The sequence below is a fragment of the Rhinopithecus roxellana genome, chromosome 6 (assembly GCF_007565055.1).
Source record: "Rhinopithecus roxellana isolate Shanxi Qingling chromosome 6, ASM756505v1, whole genome shotgun sequence".
In the NCBI taxonomy this organism is placed as follows: domain Eukaryota; kingdom Metazoa; phylum Chordata; class Mammalia; order Primates; family Cercopithecidae; genus Rhinopithecus; species Rhinopithecus roxellana.
The window spans coordinates 74,210,422-74,230,135 of NC_044554.1; the positions used below are offsets into that span (position 1 = coordinate 74,210,422).

General features: G+C 38.4%; 1 protein-coding gene and 1 pseudogene across 1 annotated transcript in view; one reads left to right on the forward strand and one right to left on the reverse strand.

Moving 5' to 3' along the window:
* Positions 1–4,100: 4,100 nt before the first annotated feature.
* LOC104658639 lies at positions 4,101–5,558 on the forward strand (annotated as a pseudogene).
* A 5,941-nt stretch (positions 5,559–11,499) lies between these two features.
* The window catches only part of MACC1 (MET transcriptional regulator MACC1), a 78,961-nt gene continuing 70,746 nt past the window's right edge, over positions 11,500–19,714 (reverse strand). The window contains exon 5 of the mRNA XM_010358708.2: positions 11,500–12,640. Within this exon, the coding sequence (XP_010357010.1) occupies positions 12,428–12,640 (213 nt within the window). The 3' untranslated portion in view covers positions 11,500–12,427. The remainder of the gene's footprint in view (positions 12,641–19,714) is intronic.

Below are 19,714 nucleotides of genomic sequence, written 5' to 3' on the forward strand. Positions count from 1 at the left end.
ACATACATTCCTATGATAAAGTTTAATTTATAAACTAGGCTCAGTAAGAAATTAACAATAACTAATAATAAAATCAAACAAATACAACAATATACTGTAAAAAAAGTTATGTGAACATGATCTTTCTCTCAAAATATCTTATTGCATTGTACTCACTCTTCTTGTGATAATGTGAGACGATACAATGTGTACCTGATGAGATGAAGTGAGGTGGATGAGGTAGGCATTGTGATGTGAATGGAAATTTCCAGAAATAAACAATTCATAAATTTTAAATTGCACGGCATCCTGAGTAGTGTGATGAAATCTCACTCTATCCTTTTCCGTCATCACTTAGTACCCATCTTAGTTATCAGATTGACTGTCACTATGTCCTTGTGCTTGTATTCAAGTAACTGTTTTTTACTTAATAATGGCCCCAATGTACAAGAGTATTGATGTAATATTTTCAAAACAAGGATGGCCACAGGTAACTGAACCCATGGAAAGTGAAACCACAGATAATGGGGGACTACAGTGATGCAGTTTTTTACTAGATAAGCACAGAATATACTAAGTGCTCAAAACAGAGCTCTCATTAAAGATAGATTTAAAACTTTGCTCGAGACAGGAACCCAGGGTGGGTAGATTAATTACGTGCAGTGGGTTTGCACCTGTCTCACTGGAACCTGGACTCTTATCCCTAAGCATACAGTAACTTCTAAGCCATCAAATAGAAAGAAATATAGACCTTTTCTAACAGTGTGAAAGGATATTCGATTTTCCTTTTTCTTCCAAACTATCAGTGAAATCTCTTGAAAATAGCTTTAGGAATGTAATATCAAGTGTATCTTCCTCTTATAAATAACCTCTATCACTAATCTCTTATTTCACCACAACCCACACCATTCCATTCAACCTTGAAAAGCCTAACAATATCCGATTTCATCCCAAAGAGCATTCCTCTATATACAGCAAATTATGAATATAGTTGAACAAACATTAAACAGGAACTGTATGTTGAGAAAAAAATGACTATGGGCTCTTAAAAATAAAAAGAAAGGATGAATTCTGTGGCATGTTGATTATATCTTAATAAAGTTGTCAGGTATTTTAAAAAATAACAAACATACCACCAACAACATTGGTTGTTGTCCTTTACATTTTGTCCTATTTTTTGATGATGTCTTAGAATCATGTAATTCACTTTGATTGCTATTGCTGTTCTACTTTCCCCTTGGGCAACATTTTGGGGTTATTACTCAGTCCAAAGAAGAGATAAAGATCTCCAGTGAAAAGTCACATGGCTGAGAAAGGTGAAAATACCACTGAGTTGGACCTGCTTTCCTGGTTTCATTTGGGAAATGTTTGAAGTAATTTGCCGTGGTTGTTTTTCACTAGCAGGTCATGACACTCGATTCTAACCTTACAATGTTCACAATCAAGCATTCTGGGAACTCCTCCTCTGTCTGTCTCTTCCCCTCAGCTTCTTTCTGGCAGTAGGTGAAGTGCATCTACTACGTTATAGGTTCTGCTTGAGAGTGATTGAAGTCATAGGAAATCTGCCTCTGGTCCTCTTAGGCCAGGTGCCCGTGTGGCCTTAACAGGGTTGTAGGTGGTTTCGTCATGTCATCAGCAATTCGTAAAGTGGTATGCAGAGAGCAGATATTGCCTGTGAAGTTCCATTTACTTATCATTTGGTTTATTGCAGAAGTGTATAGAAAAGCAGGCCCATTGCCAGTCTCATGCTAAGGACTCAGAAAACTAGCTTATTGAATTGCACTTGAGGGAGAAAGATTTCCTGATGCAGCAAATAGTGCTGAGACTGAGAGATCCTCTCATCTCAGCTTCCCCAATAGCTAGGGCCACAGATGTGCACCACCATGCTCAGCTATTTTTTAAAATTGTATTTTTTGTAGAGATGAGGTTTTGCTGTTGCCCAGGCTGGTCCCAAACTTCTGGCCTCAAGTGATCCTCCTACCTTGGTCTCCCAAGTGCTAGGAATACAGGCATGAGCCACAGTGTTTGGCCTGGTCTTTTTACAAATGGAAAATACAGTATCCTTCCTTCTTTCTCTTTACCTGATTAATAAAAAGATACCAATTAACTGTTTTTTGTTTTTCTCCTGGATGGATTTAATGCTATCTAAGATTGTTTTGTAAAACACTTAAGAAACTTCAGCTAGAGCAAACGCAGCAGCCCTACATCAAAATTGTCATTTATCAGTCTTTCGAGAGCTGCTGTCAGAAAACCTATTTTAAACTGGATTAGGCACAATGAATTTGTCTCTCACAACTAAAAACTCCAGGAGGCAATTTCAGGCATTCCGGTATCCAAGGCTTGAAGCGTGTGATCAAACTTGTGTTTTGTTCTTGTTTTGTTAGTTCTACTATCTGCATTTGATTGTATTAGTTTCATCACTGGGCTCCACAAAGCTGCCCCGCAGCTCTGGGCTTTCCCTTCTTAGGAACAAAATGGCTGCAGAAGCTCTAGCCTCATATCTCCTCGTGTTCCAGTTTCAGGGTGTCATGGCCTTGTAACTTCCCCTTGGCTAAACTAAACAATGCTTCCCAGGGCTTCCTTCACTGAGTATCTCTGAGTGTTGCTCATTAGAGTTGACCGCAGAGAAATCTAAGTAAGATTTGGAAGGTCACTATGGAGCAGGAGCATTGTTACTCTTGGAAGGTGGATGTAGGCCAGGTGATCATTGCATCACTGCATTCCAGCCTGGGTAAGACAAGGAGATCTTGCAAAAAAAAAAAAAAAAAAAAAGCCAACACAAAGAGAAGACAGAGTTTCCATTGTCATGAATAGGCAGACTTCTTTCATTAGACCATAATCGAACTCTTCCCTATCTCCCCTTCACCCCTTTCTTGATTTTTCATCATGATGTAAAACGTCTGAGTGAGCATTGAGTATATATTTCCTGCGAGTAAACCCATAGAATGGGTTTTTCTGCTCTGCTAAGAAGGGGTGCAATAGCTGGTTCTATTAAGTCATTTAACCTAATATGTGTAAGGTAAACATTACATCGGACTTGCCAATTCCAGATTCTGCTTAAAAGACTGAGTTTGGTAGAACCAGTTTAAGTAAAACCAATAACTCAATCCTAACTAAAGCTTTGATTCTTCAACGACTCACTATATTTTCATGAACAAGTTAAATGCCCCAGTAAATTCCATGTATTGAGTTTAAGTGAGCATGTAAATATTAGGAACATTTAAAATCTACTTCCAGTCACAAAAGGGCAGAGTCTTGATATCTTTGAGAACAGAAAAAAGGAAGCCATAGATTCTTCCAATCACCTAAAGAAAAACAATTAACAAGGAAATGATGGCAGAGGATAAAATGCGCTACATTAATCTCAAAGTGAGGTGGTTCAGCTTGCCACCTCTTCTCAGTTGCCATCTCTTTAAATGTGGAATATGATCCTTGGAAAGAACATCTGACCACCTTATTAACACTTTCTAATTCTACAATGAAGGCAGGGCATATAGATAGCTATATTGAACACATTGATCAAAAACATTTTTTTCAAAGGGAAAAAAATACATTTAACAAGAAATTCAACAAATGACACACTAGGGAAAACAAGGCTTTTTCCAAAGATATTTTACAGAAACAAATGTAATCTTACGTATAGTTTGTAAAATTATCTTAAAATTATGCTGAATAAATGTCCCAAATTATTGTTAACTTATTTTTATTCAAATATGTTTACTCTTTAAATGAAACACAGAGATTTTAATTACTTTTACAATCAAAATTATTTTTGTAGGCCTTTATTAACTCATGAAAAATTCACTTGCTATAAATGGAGCCTTAATATAAAGTGAGTTTTGGTTCTTTTGTACAATTTTTAAAACGATTTCTCCAATAGAATTAGGTGAAATTGGAGGGATATGGGCCCTGCACTGCTGGGCTTTGGGCTCTGGGCCTCCAGCGCTCTCTGGCCCAAAGTGCTGAACTGCCGGAGCGGCCGCCTGGGCCACTGGAGGCTGCGGAACCCGGCTTCTTCACTTTGAGTTTCCACCGCCAAGGGCCAGTCCGGGCCCAGGAGGGAGCTTTTACTACTTCTCCCTGGTTTCATTCATGTTCTGAGGAGGGTGTGAGAAGGAGCCATGGATCCCACAGCGCTGGTGGAAGCCATTGTGGAAGAAGTGGCCTGTCCCATCTGTATGACCTTCCTGAGGGAGCCCATGAGCATTGACTGTGGCCACAGCTTCTGCCACAGCTGTCTCTCCGGACTCTGGGAGATCCCAGGAGAATCCCAGAACTGGGGTTATACCTGTCCCCTCTGTCGAGCTCCTGTCCAGCCAAGGAACCTACGGCCTAATTGGCAGCTGGCTAATGTTGTAGAAAAAGTCCATCTGCTAAGGCTACATCCAGGAATGGGGCCGAAGGGTGATCTGTGTGAGCGCCATGGGGAAAAACTGAAGATGTTCTGCAAAGAGGATTTCCTGATAATGTGTGAAGCCTGCAGCCGGTCCCCATAGCATGAGGGCCACAGTGTTTTGCCAATGGAGGATGTTGCCTGGGAGTACAAGTGGGAACTTCATGAGGCCCTCGAACATCTGAAGAAAGAGCGAGAAGAGGCCTGGAAGCTGGAAGTTGGTGAAAGGAAACGAACTGCTACCTGGAAGATACAGGTGGAAACCCGATAACAGAGTATTGTATGGGAGTTTGAGAAATACCAGCGATTGCTAGAGAAAAAGCAGCCACCACATCCGCAGCTGGAGGCAGAGGTAGCAGCAGCTCTGGCCAAGCCTACAACGGGAGGTGGCGGAGACCATGCAGAAACTGGAGTTGAACCATAGTGAGCTCATCCAGCAGAGCCGGGTCCTGGGGAGGATGATTGCAGAGTTGAAAGAGCGGTCGCAGAGACCTGTCCGCTGGATGTTGCAGGATATTCAGGAAGTGCTAAACAGGAGCAAATCTTGGAGCTTGCAGCGGCCAGAACCAATCTCCCTGGAGTTGAAGACAGATTGCCATGTGCTGGGGCTAAGAGAGATCCTGAAGACCTATGCTGTTGACGTGCGCCTGGATCCAGATACTGCTTACTCCCGTCTCATTGTGTCTGAGGACAGAAAACGTGTGCACCATGGAGAACCAAAGAGAAACATCCAGACAATCCTGAGAGATTTTACCGCTGTAATATTGTCCTGGGAAGCCAGTGCACCTCCTCAGGCCGACACTACTGGGAGGTGGAGGTGGGAGACAGGTCTGAGTGGGGCCTGGGAGTATGTAAGCAAAATGTAGACTGGAAGGAGGTGGTCTACTTATGCCCCCACTATGGATTCTGGGTGATAAGGCTGAGGAAGCGAAATGAGTACCGAGCAGGCACCAATGAGTACCCCCTCCTGTCTTTGCCAGTCCCTCCTCGCCGGGTGGGAATTTTCGTGGATTATGAGGCCCATGACATTTCCTTCTACAATGTGACTGACTATGGCTCCCACATCTTCACTTTCCCCCGCTATCCCTTCCCTGGGAGCCTCCTGCCCTATTTTAGTCCTTGCTACAGCATTGGACCCAACAACACTGCTCCTCTGGCCATCTGCTCCCTGGATGGGGAGGACTAAGAGAGCTACCATCCTAACCAGAGAGGATGGAATTGGGCCTGGCCCCCATGGGGCTTGGAGGACCCAGCCACTGACAGTTATCCCCTGAAACTGACCTGAAATCAGAATCCAAGGATTCCTCTGTCTGATCCTTTGGTCATTGTTACGGCTATGTCTGTCATGAAACCACTCATTTTAAAAAGCAGAGGCCCAGTCAAATGAGCACTGCACCCCCATGAGGGAAGCGTGACAGGGCTAGTGGTGAGGATCAGAGCAGTTCTAAGGTGACTTGTTGGGGTAAGCATCAGGACTTTCCGGCGCATGGAGTAGCCAACCCCCCTCTTTGCTGATTCCTGTCCGGTGTCAAAGTTAAGTCAGTGAGGATGATGAAGTAGACACAATCTTCAGACACCATTAGATAGGCTTTCCCAATAGGCCAAAAAAATGCTGCCCATACCCAGAGCTGGTTGTTGTGCTGAGGCCAGTCAGAGGATGCTTCCCATGAGGTTTGCTACAACTAAGCAACCTTTATGTGACCCTCACTCTCTGACCACCTGGCAAGAGAAATTCAGTGCAGCAGGGGGACACAGAACTGCCCAAGCCACCCCACTGCCATTCCCTCTCTGAGCACAAGTTGGGCAAATCACTGTCCCTTGGACTCCCAGGAGACCAGTGTCCTAGTCCTGCTTTTTTTCTCTAAGTGGCAGGATCAGAAAACCTGTGAGCCTTAGTTTGTATTTTCACTTTATGAATGAGGAAACTGAAATGGCCTTAATGGAACAAGTTATTTCTTTTTTCTTTTCTTTTTTTTCTTTTTTTTTTTTTTTGAGATGGAGTCTCGCTCTGTCACCCAGGCTAGAGTGCAGTGGCACAATCTCGGCTCACTGCCAGCTCCGCCTCCTAGGTTCACACCATTCTCCTGCCTCAGCCTCCCAAGTAGCTGGGACTACAGGCACCTGTCACCATGCCCGGCTCATTTTTTTGTATTTTTAGTAGAGATGAGGTTTCACCATGTTAGCCAGGATGATCTCGATCTCCTGACCTCGTGTGCCACCATGCCCGGCAAGTTATTTCTTACAAAGCTGCTGAAGATAAGATTATAAAAATTATAAAGCATTTTTCACACGTAAATGAAACAAGGTTGACAAATTCACTTCACAGGTCACATGCCTGTACATCTTTATTATATTTGGGTCTGAAACTTCTCACATGTTTGGAAGGTTTTATGTGTACTCATTGGGAAAATGGGTGTAATTCAGCATAAAACCTCATATTATTGTCCTGCCTCATGGAGCTGTTGTATAGATCCCAGATCCATCCCGTGCATTTGCTCCATCTGAAGCACAGAGGCAGGCACGCCACAGATTTTGCACGTGGTGACCTTGCCACGGTGCTACGATACAGTCTGCATCTTATAGCAGTGCCTTTGTCTCAGGGCCTCTCCTGACAGTCTTGAGCCTTTTAGGCAGAAAGGTGCTTCAAATGGCTATGATAAGGAATACTAAATATTGTGTTTCTACTTTATTTGTATTGTATTGGCTGCTCATGTATGTAGGAGTTAAAACAGGCTAAACTGGAGAAATAAACTCATTCTGCCCCCCCCAAAAAAAAAAAAAAAAAAAAAGAATTAGGTGAAATCTCATTTATCTTAAAGCAAATTAGAGGACTTATCAAAAATCTTTCCGTTTCTATAGAGATGAAGGAAATTTTAATACAGTGGTTCTCAAACTGGGGTGCCTGGACCAGAAACATCTGCATCACCTGGGAACTGATTAGAAATGCAAGTGATCAGGCCAGACCCTCTGAATGAGAAATTCTGGTGGTCGAGCCCAGCAGTCTGTTTCACCAAGCTCCCCCAGATCATTTTGCTGCTGCTGCAGTTGAAGAACCACTGCCATAATGATTGCCTTGTCTAAGGCCTTGAAAATGAGACTGGAGCATGTTTGGCAGCGTGCTTTGAGAAGCTCTTGGTGAAACTAATGCTGACCTCATAACTCAGTACTCAAGCACCATACTCTAGCTTGTTTTAAATAGCTGGAAGTCACCTATTATTCAAAAACAGTGCATATTACATAATCAATTTCAAAAAGATTATGTAAAGAATAAATGAGGATATTTGTCAAGTGCTTAGTGTGCTTATGTATGTGTGCTAAATGTGCTATGCCTCACACATAGAGGACATTATTTTAATGTGGATAATTGGTATTCAAATTATTACTCTTAATTCATGTTCTCTTTTCTCAAAGCAAAACACAATACATTCTACTCATTGAACATTTATAGACATTTAAACCCAAGGGGAACACTAGAGATCATTTGGTTCAAGCTCCTTGTTTTACTGGTGAGAAAACTGAAGACCAGAGAGGCCACGTGACAGGTCCACAGTCTCATAGGGAATAATGGACAAAGATTAGAAACCACAGCTCTCAACTCCTGGACTAGTGTCTTGTAGAGGAAGCCTTTCATGCTGTACTCACTATAACAACAATAATATTTACTATGAAATTTTCTCCTTTGGCCTTACTAATTATTAGCCAGTGCCAACCTCTCCATCTCTACTTCCTCTCACATAAACTGATGCTACTACTCAAAATTACAAAATTATTTATTGGGCTTAAAACTTTCTAGATGTACATAAATAGAAAATCAATGTAAAATATACATGCAAAAGATACACATTTCTACAACATTCAGTGAAATCTTGATGCTGAACATCAGATACGTATCAGATGCTACATGTGTACAAATTCAAGTTTCCTGTGTATATGCGGTCACTTTATTTTGTGTTGTGGACAAGTAAATATATATGCAAGAAATGAACCTTCGACATGCCATTTTATTCTGAAAAAAAAAAAAAATGTCTTTGGATTATCCCACCAATCATATTGATGTTCTTTAGAACTTCACTCTCACTAAACCATACAGCAACATGTGGGAGAAAAGTTCATACAGAAGGAGGAGGAGGGATTTACCTATGTATAAGAAGAAGAATGATCTATTTTAATGTAAAAAGCCTCCAGTGACATCGTTGTTCATTATTCTCTTTTTCTTTTATATTACCTCAAATATTCCTTAGATCTAAACAATTACAGAAAACGTAATTTGCAGTAGCACAATATAAAAATTCAAGTCCTCTAACTTCCAGTTACAGCATTATACAAATTTGAATGTATGTATTTTCTCTATTGTATGTTCACGTCACACATTCAAGGCTGATTAGTAGCAGCAATGTTTCTCAGCCCAATGCCATCCATTGATTTAGCATTCTATTCCTTCCAGAAACCTAGTCATCCCCAAACTGAAAACTTTATATAGTATGTTCTACATTACAGGCCATGAAAATGTGCTGTATCCATTTATAAGTATGAACAGTTAATGATACACTATTGAATGCTCCTCCTTAATGGTTTCATATAAAGGCTTTAACACAAAGGAAGTAGAGGATCTGTGGCTTACACAGAAAAATTATTATGTTTCAAGCTGGGCACTGAATTAAAATCTTATCCTAAGTCATGCATCATTAGACAAAAAGCCTGAGGACCTGAAAGAACCATGTAAGCATTTTCTACCTTCAAAATGCTTAAAGAAGTTTTAGATTAATGGAATTTGATGCTTTTAATGATGTCAAAGATTGGATATAAGTGCTGTATTATTTCATTGACTTACTGCCAAATATTAGAGGCAATTCATGATTACTCATTTAATCTTTTCTGATTATGAAAATCCATTATAGCAAGAAAAAATATAAAGTTCAGAAAAGTATAAACTATTTATTAAAAATTAGTATATATTTATACAAATAGAATATTTGGACACGGGCTTAAAATTCCTCTGGAAGGCTAGGAGCGGTGGCTCATGCCTATAATCCTAGCACTCTGGGAGGCCGAGGCTGGTGGATGACCTGAGGTCAAGAGTTCCAGACCAGTTGGCCAAAATGGTGAAACCCTGTCTCCACTAAAAATACAAAAATTACCCAGACATGGCAGTGCATGCCTGTAATCCCAGCTACTTGGGAGGCTGAGGCAGGAGGATTACTTGAACCCAGGAGGTGGAGGTTGCAGTGAGTCAAGATCGAAACACTGCACTCCAGCCTGGGCAACAGAGCCAGACTCTGGCTCAAAAAAAAAAAAAAAAAAATTTCCCCTGGAAGGATTTGTTACAAGATTATGAAATATATTTGTGTGTATTAATATTTAAACCATTGTTTCATCCTTAAATTACAGAAATCTTGTTTTTCATTTTTTTAAACTCTTATTATTCTCAATCACAATCATAATACATGATGCAAGGTAAACCTGAAATTATTTATTTGATCTTACAACACTAATCAGCTAACAAGATCTCTGTTTTCTCAGATCTTGGAGCCCGGAAAAACCCAGTTATTAATCCCCACTATCCCTTCCCAAAATTCTCTGGTTAGCTGACGTGTTAACAAGATTCCAAGAATGTTCTAAATAAAGCAAAATCATCACTAAAAATGATTGTGTTCTGAAAGTAAAAATCGTGTTTTCTTTTTCCTTCTCTCATAATTTATTTTTAATTAAAATAAATTCTGTCCTTGAATGTGTGTACATAATTCTTTGGTCAGGCTGTGTTCCCTTATCATCAAATATAAATATTGAAAGCCCTAAAGATTATTCCTTTGTTTGTTTGTTTTTTGTTTTGTTCTATGTTTTTTTTTTTTTTTTTTTTTTTGAGACGTAGTCTAACTCTGTCGCCCAGGCTGGAGTGCAGTGGTGCGATCTAGGCTCACTGCAAGCTCCACCTCCCGGGTTTATGCCATTCTCCTGCCTCAGCCTCCTGAGTAGCTGGGACTACAGGCGCCTGCCACCATGCCCGGCTAATTTTTATGTGTTTTTAGTAGAGACTGAGTTTCACCGTGTTAGCCAGGATGGTCTCGATCTCCTAACTTCATGATCTGCCTGCCTCAGCCTCCCAAAATGCTGGGATTACAGGCGTAAGCCACTGTGCCTGGCCAAGATTATTCTTAAATCCCAATTTGAATTACCATTGCCAGCATACCAAATATCCCAGGGTGGGCATATTAAAAGCTCTAAAAAGATTCTGTTTTTATTTTTTAGTCAAATGGACAGCTTTTATTCAGTTTCCCAAAACAAAATCCTTATTTGGCTTACCCACATTTCTTTGAGGCTGTGTGTTTTCTTTCTAAATTCTAGCAGCTTTAATGGCCCTAATGTGGCCTCTTCTTGCTCCATCCTCATCTCATCCTTGAATCTTTTATACTTTCACTTCTTCACCCCTGCTTCCTGCACCTATTCAGCTCCCACCCATCTAAGAGCTTCAGTGCTTTATGGGATCACCGCTTACACCCCACCACACCAGGACAATGCCTACTCTTCCTTCAGGTTCATTATTCCTTTCCAAGAGGAAACTTCCCTGACCCACCCCCACTTCCAGTTTCATATGATGGCATATCTATGTTTATGTGTCATAGCATCACAGCCTCTCCCCATTGCAACTGTTATTACGCATGCCATTTTATACTTAACGGTGTCATTTTTCCAAATTATCTATCACTTAGCACTACTAAAGTCAGAGTTCATGCTGGGTTTTTCCCCATTATTAGCCTCAAGCATCTATATGCCTGCCAAAAAATAGACACATATACTCTGCCTATTGACTGAATGACAATAAATGAATGACTGTCCAAATACACACATAAACACTGGCAGGCAACCAGAGATTGAACAGATGAGTAAGCACAGAACATCTCTTTGTGAACTTTGCCAGCCATTAGCATTTATACTGACCCAGGGTCCTATATAATTTTTGTCCTATATAATCAGTTAGGCTGTGCTTTATAAAACACTGTGGTACACACACACACACACACACACACACACACACTTGTTTGCATGAGCATGCCAACATAAAGATATCAGTATTTTTGGTGGTTAAGACCTCTCTACTCAACAGTATAATCAAGTTTCTGGTGGTGGTTGTTTTTAATAACTCATATTATTAAAAATCCCCAAGAGCTAAAGAACTATTTTACATTATAATCCTGCAGAAAAAGTCCCAAGTTAGGTAGGATTTAGAGAGGCCCCAAGATGCTGAAGGAAGCTGATGAAAATACTAGGTCCATGCACGCAGACAACAGATTTCTGATAAGTCGTATTTTCCTTCTGGCAGTCTTTCAAGAGATAATGAAAAAGAGTAGCAAGTCTCACTTAAAATGAAATGGCGTCTGTTTCCCTGTAAGTCTTAACATGCATTTGGTTTTTACCATTCTGTTATGCAGTATGATTTTTTAAAAAGAAATAGAAATAGGTTTTCAAGCAGAAAACCTACTTTGTACTGGCTGTGTAGCCTCAGACGTTCTCTCCATTCCTTAGTTTCTTCACATGAAAAATGGGGGTGATGCTGGCGAACCCCACTGATGAACTGAAGAGGTCAGGTGTGGAAAGCAGTCAGCCGTGACTGGCCACAGGGTGTGTGCTTGCTTCCCCCCTTTCTAGCTGCCTCCTGGGAACACTGCTTTGTTCATGTTGATAGCCTCTAGTTTACCCAGATATCTGTGTGATGTAATTATTCAAACAGCTTTAACTTAGTAAATTTAAAATAACACTGAAAGAGAGAGAGGGCACTTTTCTTTTTTCTTTCCTTTCTAAGAACAAAACAGCCTAATACTTGTGTTCGAAACATACACAAAAATACATATTTGAGGATAAAACCCATCTTGCCTATCAGTTAGGCTGTGCTTTCATCAGAAAACAAAATTGGTTTTGAACATGAAGGAAATTAATATAATGCTTTTCTGAGATTCTTTCTTTCTTACACACACACACACACACACACACACACACACACACCATTACCTCATTTTCCCCTTACTATTTTCCCTCCCATCAAAAACACACCCTTTATTTCTATACTTCCTCAGAAGTGGAGAATGCAGTTACTCTCAAAATCTCCAAAGAATTTACTAGTACTAAAGCTCCAGTTAATTCTCTCCAGTGTTTGGTCACAGGGTTTTTCATTCTGTCCAAAGCTGATTGAAGGTCTTGTAACACATCTCTGTAGTTATTTCCATAGTGAGCACTCCAGGTATACAGAAAATCATAGGCAGGCTTCCACATCATCTATAAAGAAAAAAAAAAAAAATAGATCGGAGTAGTGTGGAAGTAGAAAGGAGAGGAAAATAGTTTTAAAAAAAAAGATGTAAAAAGCCTCTTAAGATTTAAAAGAAAACAGAATGCCAAACTATCAGCTTCCTGCTATATCCTTGTATTTTTAAAACTAGAGATTTTAAAAATAATAACTACAAGTGGGGCCTTTTTTCCATTGATCCATCATCTATACATTGCTGTTGCCTTGATGTGAATATAAAATTCCTTGCACAATTTTTTGATGATAACAAATGTTATTGAGATAGCCTTTTTAATATTTGAGAGACTTTTAAGGTTAATTATTATTATTATACCTATCTGTGGTGAGTTTTATGACACCAAATAATATATAAGGGAGAAATAGTATATTTAACGTTTTAAATCATTTTTCTCCAGCAAGTCTATAAACAAGCAAAAATCTAGCTTCTTGATCAAGTCACAATGAAAGCAAAAATACAGTTCTCTAATTTAAAACATTTATTTCATGATATGTTTTATAATCCAAAGAAAAACCAATATTCAATGCTGCTTCTTTTTGCTCTTCCTAAGCACCTACCCATACCAATGATGTCATTGTTTCCATAGAAATAAATGTACGTCAAAGAGAAACTTCACATACAAGCATGTATGTAATGGTAACCAAGGCAACCAGGCTAGAGAGAGAATAGAGACAAAGGCAGACCAAATAAGACAAATTGTAAAATACACACACACACACATCACATACACAACAGCTTAAAATGAATTTTCTCTAGGGAAACAACAAAATGAACCCTACGCTTACAATTGGAATATTTGAAATATAAGCTTAGTTATTTGCTTATTTTGGGGGGTTCACTGAACTAATTTGGTTGTGATTCTATCACTTTCAAAATATAGGAACACAGACTCTGAGCTAAATATTACGCAGAACTATCCTTTTAAAGTAGAACCTCTATCACAGTTTAGTGATATCACATGAACTAAAGCCTTGGCATCTAATTTTCACCATCCTCCAATGTCCTCATACGGTCTAATTTTAAAAATTAAAGTTAAAAGAATTAAAGACCTAAATAGGGAGTTCCATTATGTATTTGATTCAACCCACATAAAAGGCTCTAAGGACAATTTGATGTTATTTGTCCAAATTGACATTCCTGGGAAGCCATGACAACCCATTCCCTCATCTCTCTTGGCAAAGCTTAATTTTGCAAGGTAGAGAATAAAAGACAATTATGAAAGTTATACCACGTCGGTATATGATGCAGCAACAAAAATCACCTCAGATTTTTGTATGTAAGTTTTACCCTCACCAACCAGATTAATAATTTATCTTCTATGTCTGATAGAATGTGAATGAGGTATCTGCTCATCTACATTTCTGAAGATTTACATTGAAATCAAACTTCTCAAAGTACAATTGCCACTAGTTTCTCAACAGTGGACTATCAGTTGAGACATAATGGAACCTTTTTGTCAGACTCAATCTTGTTTGTCACTGCTCAGTTGCAAAGAATCACTAAACAAATAGATTATTCTGTAGTGGGTATATTCTGTCTGTAAAATCTCTGAGACATGGATACTACTTTCCATTCACTTAAAAGTCCCTGATGCTCAACCAACTGGTTCAAATGGTCACGTATTTTTTAAAATAATGGTGTTTATAGCTAAAGGCTTCTAAGACTGTTCTAAGTCCGTTAGTGATTGAGTCTGACAAATGATGTATCTGGAGATATTTTATGATAAACAGCAACTTAAAACATTTCTGTAAAAAGGGGATGGCATAGTAGATAGCATAAAGCATCGCAGAAAACAGATGTCTCAAGAATTATAAATGGCTAATTTTATTTTGGGTTGTCCACTACACTACAGATTCAAATACTTTTACAGTCAGAAGCAGCCAAAATGGCCCCACCTACTTTCATGAGTAGAAAAGCTCTGTATCTATGGCCTATCTTGCTGCAGGACTGTGAATTGCTATGTATAGAAAAGCCCTTAGGCACACTCAATCAAAAAGCAGCTCCTCCATGCTGCTGAGGGCAGGAAATGCCAGAGGTGATGCAAAAAATAGAAACTACAGATTCAGGAAAGGTCCAATGACATATCTACTCTCATGCATTTATGCAGAGCACCAACTTGCACTGACAACAGAGTAGTGTCGACAGCTTTTGCAAATCAGAGAAATTTGGGTACATTACTGAGTCCCAGGCCCTAATTAAGAATTTTGAAGGTGTAAAAACTTCCCAAGAGTCCCCTGAATTTGTCTGAAATGCAAGGCGGAATATTGCCCTAAACCGATTTGAGATTCCCTGGAGTGTAAACCATAATCTGGCTAGAAATGGGTAAAAGAACATTGGGGTGAAAGCAACAGGGCATTGATAAACTTTATGATTTACACTAAAATATGAGCATATTCTGCATTCCAGTTTTTCTCCTCATTGTAGCAAATTAAACCTGAATATTCCTTTGGTGTAAAATTTCATCTTCTATATACAAAAATCATTGGTAGCTCTCAACAAAGATGATAGAGAAACGCTTTGATAGCATAAATACAATGAAAATATTCAACATTATCATTGTTCATTAACTATTTCGCTTATTAAATCAAGGATTATTGACTACCTTCCACTACAATAAATTTTGTTATAGTAAGAAATAAAATTATGAATATTGCATGACTCTTGCTTTTAGAAGCTTATAGCATAGGAAGGAGATAGATACTTGCACAAACACTGGCACAATGGATATAATAGGATGTGATAATAACAGAAAGACTCAAAAATTACTTGCATATTTTAAATCAGTGTGAGAAAAAAAAAAGATTGTTCCATTCACTGAGAGGCATGATGCCATAATGGAAAGAAAGATAGGTTTGGGTGTCAGAGTCCTGTGTTTACATCTGAGTTCCGTTGCCTATTTGATAGGTCAATTTGATAAACTAATCAAGTTATCTCAGGTTGGAATTTTTTTAATCTATAAAATATGGATAATCATTCCCAAATTTTGTGTTCAAAATACCTCAGCAAGTACCTGGCATATAGTTTGCATTTATACTTTTTAATAGGATAGGGAAGAAAGTACTTATTTTTTTTGGTAAGGGCAAGCTAAGGAGTTATTTTCAGTCCTACTGAGCATCAAGCAAAAGGGAGGGTATCTGATAAAAAATTATGATTGGAACGGGGAGATGACCTTGAGAGGACAGACAAGGGTTTGGCACCACTTGTGCTACAGGGACAGTAAAACACGAGAGTAGAAGAAAATGCCAAGGAAAAGAATAAAGGGATACAAAATTTAATTCTCAACTAAGTCAATGATTAGTGGCTACAAGAGAGAAATAGAAGCAATAAAAGGATGGGGAGAAGCTGGAGTCAAAGGGAAAGAAAGTGAATCACATGTTTCATCTTGCAAAAGCCAAGCAGTATAATAACATCCGAAAAAAGACATGCATTGGCTTCCTGGAGCCAGCTCACACAAGCTCCCTGGATATCCTCCCAACTCCATGTTCAGTGACACCACAATGGTAGGTTAAAACGATGTCCGATCGGAATATTTACACTAAGAAAATTAACAAAAGCTATAAGTTTAGGGTTTTTCCCTTTGCAGGGCTGGATGTTAAACATACGCCAGTGTAACACTCATGTCTTCCCTTTTCTGTTATCTCCACTGCTACCTGTAACATCAACAATGTGGGAATATGAAGAAAAACTTGGCAAATCCAGGATTTTGGAAATTAGCAAGCAGCAGTAGAAAATAGAGGTATTTTTAAAAGAAAAAAGTTTAAGTAATATTCTATGATGGCAAGGGGATTTGGGGTTTGAATCTTAGCTTTGCCATATGGAGAATTTAAGGTTAATGAGTCTTAAATAGGTAGCATATATGAAGCACCCAAGAAGAAAGGTTAACTTCCTTTGGCAGAAACATAAATACAAAAAGATGTTAAAATCATTATGGAGTTAGGGCACAAAATTAGAGGGGCAAGTATCATGAGAAATTGAGAAGGAATGGGAACAAAAGCATATGTCAAGAGTTATGTACTTAATACACTGATAGAAAATATTAAATTTGGGGAACTATGTTTTCCCTTAATAAGTAAATCTCTAGGCCGGGGGTGGTGGCTCACGCAAGTAATCCCAGCACTTTGGGAGGCCAACATGGGTGGATCATGAGGTCAGGAGTTTGAGACCAGCCTAGCCATTATGGTGAGCCCTGTATCTATTAAAAATACAAAAATTAGTGAGGCATGGTGGTGCGTGCCTGTAGTCCCAGCTGCTCGGGAGGCTGAGGCAGGAGAATCGCTTGAACCCAGGAGGCAGAGGTTGCAATGAGTAGAGATCACGCCACTGCCCTCCAGCCTGGGTCTCAAAAAAAAAAAAAAAAAAAATCTCTATTTGCCTTAACAAAACCTGATTAATAGTCCAGGTCTCATCAATACAATAAATAGGCTAATCAGTTGTTTGATTGTCCTTTGTGGAATAGATGGAATAGATATATGAACATTTGGACATAAGTTCTAAAGATACTTTTATTTTTTCTGCATTTTTTATTAACTCATTTCATTCTAGTCTTCTTAAAAATTAAATACATATCATCCAAGACAGAGACATAAGAGGTAATTTATGTACATTAATTAACAATAGACTCTATGAAATTAAGCCCTAAAATACCTACCCAGTTAGGTCACAAAAAATTCTAGATTTTGTAACAAGTTGCAAAGAAAATGAAGTCATCTTTTGTGGAAATATTTGAAGGAATAAAATGGGTAGAATAAATAATTTTCTTTCTGGACTGACTAACATTTAATCCTCCGAAGGCTAGAAAGGAGTTGCAGACCGCCAAGATCTCTTCCAGATTTATGTCGTCCTGTATCTATTCCGTGTTTTAAAAATAGTTCCTCCTCTCTTGCTCAATGTTATGATTCAGAAAAGATATGCAGAAACTCTGCACTTGTGTTTCGAAAAATCAAAAGGAAAGCATGCTCCTGAGGGTTTGTTTTTTAGTTGTTAAATTATTCTTAACCACAAAAATACTCTCAGGCTTCTCATTTCTATCACAAATATTTAATACATAGACAGCATTCTTACGCCTCTATTCTTAGATTTTTTTTTATTATTATTATACTTTAAGTTCTAGGGTACATGTGCACAACGTGCAGGTATACCTGTGCCATGTTGGTGTGCTGCACCCATCAACTCATCAGCACCCTATTCTTAGATTTTTAATGGTAACTTCATGATATTGCAGTTTTATTCTTAAATAGGAAGCGTGAGGCTGATAAAGGCACATAGTTGTTAACTTTTCATCTATGTGCTTTTCTCCTTATTAAAAAAAAGAGGGCAGCAGCCTGAGTAAGTATTTAACATAGGAAGTTCGCAGTTTTCCAAAGTTCCAGCTTTTGTGTGGAAGAAGTGTGTCTTAGGTTATCTTGTCAGTGTTAGAGGACAAAGTAAAAAGTAATGGAGCAATAAAAAGTAATAAGTGGGGATGCCGAAAGAAATTAAATAGGAATAAAGGCAAAAAAATATATAGTTTTCCAAATTTAGAGTGCTCATTTCCAGAAGCCAGTAAGACTCATTAGATAATGCACTAGAAAATGAAATGCAACGTGAGTAAAAGAAATTCAGATTTGAGCATAGCATTCTGTGTCTTTTTTTACCTTATAAAATATGAATAGCAAAAAGAATGCAATTGGTTTTAACTACTTTTGGATAATTACATTTTGTCGCATTAAAGGATTAGTAATCCACCTACTTTTCTCAGAAACTTATAGGAACAATATTTCATTTTCATTACCATTAGCTGAAGAAGTACTAAAGGCAAGGTTGCCTTCTTAACGATTATTACATATGCTCTACCCTCAGTACATCATTTACAATATTCAGGTAAGCTTTAACATTACCTATAATTAGTAAGTACATACATATTGTTGAAGATAAGATTACTGTTGTCTTCAGAAGAGAAGGGAGGCTAACATATCTGGGGGCCCCTATGTCCTCACCAAGGAGATGCTGCTTGGTTAAAACTTGACACAATATTCTGTTGAAAAAGTATAATTGGGGACAACCAGCTAAATTTGGGTGAGAATAACCACTTGGAACTTCAGGGGTTAAGCATGAGCCAGAGGAAGACAGAGGACCTATTCCTTGCTAGTGCATCTGCTTAAATAGTCAAACATTGTAGGAAAACCTGCTGGTTAAGCCATTCTTACCAACTCCTAGTTGGGAGGATTCCTCATTCCCTCCTCATCATCACTGCCACCCATGCCCCTGCCAAAAACATATATTCATAGAGACAACTGACATCAGTGTTTAGAGAAACTGGGCTTCTCCAATTTAATTTTTCGATGTAAACATTAAAACAAATGAAAAAATATAGTGTTAAGAGCTCTGGATTTAGAGGCAAACATCTTGGTTTAAATCTAGACTCTTAATTTAGTAGCTCCAGGATCTTAGGTAAGCTATCAACTTTCTTTACACCCTTGCTTTCCTCTTCTGGCAAATGAGAAAAAAAAAAAAAGGTGTACCCAATGCTATAAAAGAATTGCTAAGTATACAAAGGAATGGATGTAAATGTTTTCGGCACACACTAAGTGCTCAATTAATGCTAATTATAGTTGAGTTTAAAGTTAAGTAACAAAATCACAGTCAACTATCCAGGAAAAGAACCCAGGTAACCTTGCTATAAATCTAGGGCCATTTTATTAAAGTACTGCCACAACTTTATTTCATTATTAAGCAGTTCTAACAAATTCTGATTTTGGTCTTACATATAGCTGGATTTTGGTTGTCTGAAATTCCTTATTATTTATGTTCCCTAGTACTAAAACTTGAAAAAGAAAACCTAAAATCAAAATTAGTGTCTTTAAATCCATTTTATATTTTCTTAATAATGTTTAACTTAATATGCTTGCTATTTCTATTTGATTTTCAGTGTATAATATAGAATTAAGTCAAAAATCATAGGAATATAATGTGTTACCCCAGAAATTCCACTGTGCTTTGTTTGCTTTCTTACTTCATTCCTCCCAAAATGGAGTATCTTTTTGAAATTAAAGGTTGTAACAAGTACAGA